The sequence below is a fragment of the Topomyia yanbarensis genome, chromosome 2 (genome assembly GCF_030247195.1).
Source record: "Topomyia yanbarensis strain Yona2022 chromosome 2, ASM3024719v1, whole genome shotgun sequence".
Taxonomy (NCBI): domain Eukaryota; kingdom Metazoa; phylum Arthropoda; class Insecta; order Diptera; family Culicidae; genus Topomyia; species Topomyia yanbarensis.
In genome coordinates, this window is record NC_080671.1 from 399,174,072 (window position 1) to 399,182,939 (window position 8,868).

The 8,868-nt window shown below is 40.1% G+C and overlaps 1 protein-coding gene across 3 annotated transcripts in view; it reads left to right on the forward strand.

The window, feature by feature from the left end:
* LOC131684897 (casein kinase I) overlaps positions 1–7,444 on the forward strand; it is a 165,031-nt gene extending 157,587 nt beyond the window's left edge. For all 3 annotated transcript variants that reach the window (XM_058968144.1, XM_058968145.1, XM_058968146.1), the window contains one exon: positions 4,411–7,444. In XM_058968144.1, coding sequence (XP_058824127.1) covers positions 4,411–4,462 — 52 coding nt within the window. In that variant the 3' untranslated portion in view covers positions 4,463–7,444. The remainder of the gene's footprint in view (positions 1–4,410) is intronic.
* The last annotated feature ends 1,424 nt before the right edge of the window (positions 7,445–8,868 follow it).

Sequence of the window (8,868 nt, forward strand, 5' to 3'; positions counted from 1 at the left end):
AACAGTGGATAAATATTTCTTATGTTCTTTATGGGCAGAGATTCTTTTGTTGAAACCCTAAAATGCCTTCACTCGTCTAGCTACTCAGGTTAATAAAAATAGGAAAAAAACGAGGATTTGCCTGGTCTATAGTAATAAATATGTATATTGACTAGAACAGGGATAATCGACTTCTGTTATAAGATAGAGATAGAACACCACAGTTGTAGGAAAAGTATTCGCGAGTAAGGACTAACACTGCTAGTATGTTTACCGTTTCAATTAATAGTCGATTGATCCGCTTCGGACCTAGGAGACAAAAAGGAGATTAGGAAGAGATAGAAGCGGATTCAATGCGAAATTTGCCAATATGACGTAGACCCCAAGGCGATGGTAGGATGATTTTCCATAGGATTACACAGACTAGATGACATGTGCCAAATAGTATGATTGTAAGTCCGTATGTATAGGAGCAATGTATCTCTGATCAACATGAAAGGACATCCTCTGAACCGCCAAAACGACCATGGGAAGAAGGGTGCGCGGTCATAGATGTAACCATAAAGCACTGCATACACTGTCAAGTACAACGGTGAGACGGTAGGTGTACAGTAGGGCATTGCAAAAAAATTTTTTTTTTGAATTCTCAAAGGCCCCTCCTCTCATATTGTGACAAATGTCAAAGTAAGCTCAGATGCCAAATTTCACATCATTTGGATAATTCTAGACCCCCGCCCACTACGATTGAAATTTTTGAAATTGGTGCTATGGGAAAATGTGGAGGAAAAATATATTAAATGCTATAACTTTTGAAGTAGCAATCATAAAATTACAATTTATATCTCTTTTTAAAGGCAATAACCTTAGTATTCGAATGGAGATATTCCTGTTTCTATAAAAATACGGGAAAGTGGGGTACTGGGTCATTTGGCCCCAAAACCCCCTATTTTTTAATTTTTCTGCTCCGTTGTGCAAACCATACATATTTTGCAGTTTTTCTAATGTGAAAACATCTCAGAAATCGAACGGAATTTTTTAGACCTTTGTCCGAATACGAGAAGTTGGGGTTATAGGGCCTTTTGTCATTTATATTAAATTTTATCATTTTCTCGTGCATATATCTCTATTATTCTTCATTCAATTTTCATAAACGTTTTGTTGAACGTGGAAAATCCATAGGAACAAAACAAAAATAGATTCGTTACCGGTAAAATTCAGAAACATCAAATTATCAGACATATAGTCTCGATTTCACATTTTTATCATAAAATCGCACATATTAACTCCATTTAACAACAAAATTCTTATTTAATTTACTATTTATAGTGAAAAATGCACTTAGGAATCACATGAGAAAAGTTTCATACCTGGAAAAATAGGTGAAGTTGTGGTATTAGGACATTTAATGAAAAAATGTGATTTGTAGAGTTAATGTCAAAAAATTAGATGTTTTTGAATTTTAACGCGAACGAATCTATTTTTGTTGTATTTCTAAGAATTTTCCACGTTCAGCAAGGTACAATTTATGAAAATTGAATGAAGAATAATAGAGATATATACACGAGAAAATGATAAAATTTAATATAGATGACAAAAGGCCCTATAACCCCAACTTCTCGTATTCGGGCAAAGGTCTAAAAGGTTCCGTTCGATTTCTGAGATTTTTTCACATTAGAAAAACTGCAAAATCTGTATGGTTTGCACAACGGAGCAGAAAAATTTAAAAAATATGAGATTTTGGGGCCAAAATGACCCAGTACCCCACAATCCCGTATTTTTCTAGGAACAGGAATATCTCCATTCCAATACTAAGGTTATTTCCTTTAAAAAGATATATAAATTGTAATTTTCTGATTGCTACTTCAAAAGTTATAGCATTTAATATATATTTTCCTTCACATTTTCCCATAGCATTAATTTCAAAAATTTCAAGCGAAGTGGGCGGGGGTCTAGAATTGTCCAAATGATGTGAAATTTGGCATCTGAGCTTACTTTGACATTTGTCACAATATGAGAGGGGGGGCCTTTGAGAATTCAAAAAAAATGTTTTTCTGCAATGCCCTAGTGTACAGTTAATACATATCTTTGTTTTGTCAGCGATCAGGTTTCTGCTACATCAGTAGTGATGGCTCCCTTTCCTCTAGTGAAACCAGTAGCACATCACCCACCATTGATCGCCACGATCGATCGCACCCTGGCGCATGATTACAATGCTCCTCTGGTACTCGTCTCAAACGACTTCCACAAAGCTGATCATCGCAGTATCGCAGACCTCTTCTCCACTCTCGATTGGCTAAATATTCTGGACTCCGAAGATGTTGACATGGCAGTTCAAACATTTTCCAACCTTTTGGGTTATGTTATCGACAGGCACGTCCTTAAAGATAGTTCATCATCAACAAACCGGCCCTCCTTGACAAACGACCGCGATGCGATGGCTGAAGTGTATCAAGAGAGCTGCTCTTCGAAGGTTTACTAAGTATCGCACAATCCCACTTAGAAACTATTACGCAAGTCTCAACCATGCTTATAAACGAGCTAGTCACGATTGTTTCTTTCGATATCAGTAAAACATTCAGTCTCAAGTCACACCCTAAACATTTCTGGAAATATATGAATGAGCAGCGCAAGGAATCTTGGACTGCCATCGTCTATGACTTTCAGTGGTAGCACAGCTACCACAACCCAATATGTGTGCAAACTATTTTCGGAGAAATTCTCGAGTGTGTTTACAGGTGAGACCTTAACAGTTGATCTACGCTGTTAGTCAAGTTCCGTCCGTGAGCCAAACTCTGAGAGCTTTGGATGTCATTGGATGGATGATTACCGGAGCTTTTACCTTAGCTTAGCTTAAATCATCCTTCAATCCAGCAGCCGACGGTTTCCCTTCAGTACTTTTGAAATGGCACATCGACGTTTTAGTGACTCCGTTTCTTCATATCTTTAGAGAATCTATTGCCAGCGGCATTTTTACACCCTGCTGGAAGTTTGCGAAGACGTTCCCAGTCCTTAAAAAGAGAAGTAAGCGATACGTCAACAATTACCGCGGAATTACTTCATTGAGTGCTGTCTCGAAGTTGTTCGAGCTGGTGATTATGGAACCTCCTAGGTGACCTCCTCAGGGACACTGCCAGCAGTACCTAAGTGACGATCAACATGGCTTCACGTCTGGACATTAGACTGCAACTAACCTGCTATGCTTAACATCCTACATAACAGAGTACGTGGAACGTCGCGCTCAAACCGATATTATTTACACAGGCCGATCTGCCACTTTTGACAACGTGAACCATGATATAATAATCGCTAAAATGGAGCGATATGGAATCAGCGATAGTTTGTTGCAGCTGTTTCGATCCTTTCTTACAGAATGAGAAATAGTGATTGTCACTGGAGATTGTCAGATCCCATCGTCAGGATTACCCTAGGGAAGTCACTTGGGATCTTTCATGTTTCTGCTTACCTATAACGATGTTCATCTAGTTCTGAACACTCCACGCCTGTCCTTCGCAGACGAAGATGGTTCTACTCATCCGCTCTGCTGAAGATTGTAGATTACTCCAACATGAGTTTGAAAGCTTCGCTGATCGTTGATCTCTTTCTTACGAAAAAAGACCCGACTTGTTTTAACTACCGTCTACTGGATATATAACGACTACATTTTATTCTCCATATCCCATACTACCTAGCCTACGATCAGTGATCAGTGTTAACGAGAGCAAGAGAGGATTGAGAGAACGGTAAGGTGAAGCTATATTTACCTTCAACACCTTGCGCTTGGTCTTGTGTGGCTGCTAGGTATAGACCTAGTAGCTTTTAGATAATCTTGTCGCTTCCCTGAACTACTCGACTCGGTTGCTGCAATACATGTAATTACAATATTTGGGCCCTAGGAGATCTATAGTCTCATAGATGCCCTTGTAGTGCAGTACAAAGGTAAGACACTGTTAGTTATCTGCCTATAATCGAAAGTCTGTCCCATGTAGATAGCGAGTCCCGTGCAACATGGAACTGACCTGCGATCATGGCCAGTTAACTAGTTGTCATATGTTCGATCATCGACTAGAATATATTCTGAAAACCCGAACAGAACGGAAAGCGTCAATGTCGTTTATAAAAGTCGAAGCAAAGTTTTCCGTATAATTTGCATTAGTGACGGAGCATTCTATTAGACCCTAAAGTGTTGGTAGAATCTTAGCCCTAGCCCATCTTGTTATCTTGTCGACCAAAAATTACTTAACACAGGCCATATAGAAAATTGAAATATGTAAATTGTAGTTCTGTTACTGATTTTATGCCAAAATGCAGCATGCATGGTGTAGTTATATAACTGTTCATTGTTTGGCTACTATAAATTGGAGAAAGTATTTTTAATAACCGATACAAATGTTTTGTACATATATTATACTGATCTTTTTTGTTCTCTTGTAGATGTTGCTGCTTCTTTAAACGAAAGAAGAAGAAATCATCCCGCCAAAAATGACTAGAAGCAGTGCAATGTAGTCCGGAACGTGAGGCTGTCAAGCTGCTACGAGCAACGTCACACTCCAACTCGCGCGACAGCGTGCTGAATCCTAGCCAGGATTACATCCAGGCGTCGTCGCAGCATACGATCAGATATCCATCCACCTCTGTAATGGCATCGACACCGACCGCCACCACGCCGACACTTCCATTGTAATTTATTGCTAACTATTATTATGCTAATCCAGATTAATAATTAATTAATTATTAAATTATTTATTATAATTTACCGCGCGGTGTTGCATCCCAACATATACGATTGAAACGCGAAAACGCCTTCTGTTCACGACCACGAATCCAAAAACAAATACGCCATTTTGTTGCGTGTTCGGTTCTGTTCTGTACCACAAACCGTAATCGTGTCGTCGGGTTGAACATGATTTTGACGAACCAAACTGCAAACGCGTTGTGTCCCGTCCGAACTCGGAACGTTGCCGTTGTGCGTATGTGTGCCACATTCATCCCTGAAAAATCCAACCAATTCGATTTCAACCAACCACAATCGCCACATGTCATCCCAAATCGATACGACGCACAGTGACTTTGATGATGACATTGATTTCGATCCCGATGACCTTACGATCCTGTTGCACTTTTTCCGCAAACTCTGAGATTGGCTTTCGATCTCTAACAAGGGATCCTGCAGACGACTGCTACTATCGGCCACTGTCTATCCGACTCTCAGTAGCTCTAGTACATCACCATCTCAACTCTACTGTCAATTCTTCTACTACTATCACTACCTTTACGAAACTAGAACAGAGTACAACAGAACAACTGATCATCAGCAACACCACCACACCTTTTACTACTTTTTTCCCCTCTTGTACTACCACCTTAAATTAACAAGCAAAAATCCCCTCCTAGTTATAGCATCTCCCTCTATCTTTCGTGCAGAATAGGCTAGGTATACAAAACAATAACCAAAATCTGAACTTTGTAAACAAACAAAAAAACAACAACATTCCGCTCCCTAATTAAGTTGCGCCTCCCCGCGAGAAACAAAGTATGTCGTGCATAATTGGATTCATGTACAAAAGTCATCAAGACATCCTTGAAATCCCACGCGGTGGCACACATAGCTAGGTTAGAAAGAAGTAGCTTGGACAGACACAGTTTCACACCGCCTACTCCTCTTTACTATCTACAATATTATCCATTTTCTTTTTCCTATCTCAGGAACTATTCACGCAAACGCAACCGAACATTGCCAGTTAAGATATACCTACACCAACTCCGGTCGTAGCAGCCACCTGCTGATTGGTCTGCATCCCTCGCGAATCTTGTAATCTGGGCGAGCATCCTACCAAAGCCGGCAACCTTTGTACTACAGTAAATGTCCACATTTCATTCTGTTGTTTTCTTCTTCGGTCAGATGACGTGTTGGAACGACAGTATCACTAAGGCAAACTCAGGATCGTACTGCTCAACTGCCGCTATAAACATATTTATCCCCCTAAATTTCTAGTACCAGTCGAGCAATCAGATTGTGTATCCCCGTACATTTCTCACTGTTATTATTCAGAAACAATTCCTTTACAACAATAATGTTACACTTGTTTCATTGATGCATATTCGCCTGTACACCTTTGATAGAATACTTGAACAAAACAGCATTTAAAAACAATAGCTGAACCTTTTCGAATGTCGAATTAGTTTGTACTACTGGTGCCGATCTCAGCCTCCATGCAAAAATGAGTATCTAACTCACTGCTTGAAATCCACCAAATCTGCTAACAATATCCAACTGTCCGACCTTATTAGGATAGGCTGGAGAGGAAGAAATAATCCGAACTTTGTTCTAAGGACGGTCGTATCCTTAGACGAACAGGATTTTTGTCATAGAACAGCGAATGTACCAAGAGTAACCATTGACATCGACCAACGCATCATTTGCAAAAAATCACTCCCTGACCGATTGGTTGGCTTCGCCTCGTGTCTTCGAATTACTCTGATCAGACCAAGCCAGACATGGCTAAATCGTCAGTTCGCACAGGACGTGCAGTACTAGACCATTGGACCATTCCTATCAACCTATCAAATAGACAATGGTTATCTGCGCTGGCCACGGTTTCACCCCTCACTTCAATTAATCGTGCATTTATTATATGCTATGCGGCTTGCTAAACGTTCTGAAACTGCAGTATTCTGCGACTATTATACACGGTAATAATACAGCCTGTAATTAAGCGCCGAATGCGACACATACACACCCTGGACTAAACCCCGATTGCTACATCCCCCTTCGTACAGCGAGATGTGTTAACCAACTATCCAACCAATTCAGTAATTTATTTCTTATATGTAAGAAAGTTGTCAGGAACAAAACTCTCAAAAGTGTTGATAAAACGTACGTAGGCAGCATATTGTTTTCATTTGTTCGTTTAATTTTCTGTTCGTTAGGGAAACTAATTGAATGAAAACAAAACTACTAACTAGTTAGTAACCATTACTTTACTTCCTTTTATAAAGTGTACTGTTTTTTTTAATGGTTGAACAAAGCAAAACTTAAAAGATGAGCAAAGATGAAACAGAAGTAAGCGAGAGCGTGTGTGAGAGTGGACTATTGTTTTCTTCTGCATACGTTTTGAGTATCAACTAATACCGTAGGAAAGCAAGTATGTAATGCATTGTTTTACGCGCAGTGATGGAGAACTGCCCACGCCGTAATCAGCCGAGATGAGCATTGTGAGTCTGTTGATTTTTTTCTTTTCTTTTTCGTTTAATCTAATTGTGATATAAATAGTTTCTTTTGTATAGTGTATATTTTTACAGCGTACCATGTAAGAGTATGTATTTAAGTCAGCAAGAAACTACTAGACTAGCAAATGAGAAATGAGAGAAGCTGCGCTTGAGCGCAGACAGCGTTAACGAGAGTGACAGTGGAAAACAAATTGTCAAAAGGAAAAATAAAAAAATGACTGTAGTAGTTAATTATTAATTCATTTGTCTGTGATAATTTTGTTTTCGTTTAATTTCACATCCTTTCTTGATTTGTTATGCTTGTCAATTGCTTACGCACAATTTACTGTTACTGCGACAAATTTTGCTATTATGTTTTGTTCATATATATATTTTTCTAGCCTCCGCGCGACTTCCAACAAGTGCAGTACGTAAAAGTTGGCATTATTTTGAAGCCGGTTGAGTAACTCCGTTATAATGGTCGAGAGTAGACCTGTTAACCTTTTTCCAAATGTAGTAACTACTCATAATAGTAATTAGAGCAAGGTTTACAGCAACCTCTCTTAATGGAGCTCAATGCATCACACAATCGCGACTTGAACTCTTCCTACGGGACAGACGACTACAGTCAATGTACTTAACCCCTAATAAAATATAAATAGCTTAACGACGTGTTCAGGATATCATCCAAACTATATATGGAATGGTTTTACGATATGGGTTATAGCACGTGTATAGTTTATTTTTATTAGGGACGACTATTTACGTTGTTGTCCACCTTAATCTTACTGATTTGATGCATTTAAAAAAAAACACATGACTTGAGATATGTCGTAAAAATCGTTCCAGTGACAGTTCTGGCCCAGTATTTGCTTCCGCTCTTGCCGGTTTGCGCACCTTCGCCTACAGGGGGTTTTCGATCCTCTCCTTGCGTTTCAGTTCGTGTGCCGCAGACGGTAGGGTGCTTTTGAGTATTGCTCATGAGACGGGCTGCCACCGATGCTGTCGGGGAAATACTCGATGTAAAGCGCTTGTTTTGGAATCTGCGACGCTTCAACGGCTTCCAATGAAGCGCTTTCTCAGGGCTTGATTGCAGCTATCCCAAGTAACAATTGAAGTTTTATAGCACGCTACAAGTGCAATCTAAGTTTAATCAGTGGTTACAAAACTATCATAAAACCACAATTGTTACTAGAAATGGCATCCTGCGACCACTTAGTTGTATCTTTGTCTACACAGGCGATTTCGAGATACCCTTGTTTGTAGGTGCACTTCCTAAACTTGGGTCTCGTATTGTTTGAGCTCTGCTTCATGACGCTATTGATCAGCGCGCATCGAGTAGCATTCAGACGTTCATGGCTGAGGATACTCGCAGGGTACCCAACCGGGATGATCGCCATCAAGTGCGACCTGGCCATTTCGTTGAAGGTTGGGCGCTGCTCAGTTTTTAGCGTCTATCTGGGATCCTGAGTCCTGACCCTTGATTTTCATCGGTTGCGGTTTCTTTCTGCGCGCACTATTGTTCGGCGACTTCGTGTCCGTCGAACGCTGTCGCTTGGATGGTGCCTTCCCTATTGGGATTTTTGCCAACTCCAACTCTTCAGCAGGTTTGTGGCCGTTTCTCAGTAGCCACCCATAGCGTTTCTTCACCGCTCCGCTAAAGTGACGCGTTTTTCCTGTTCC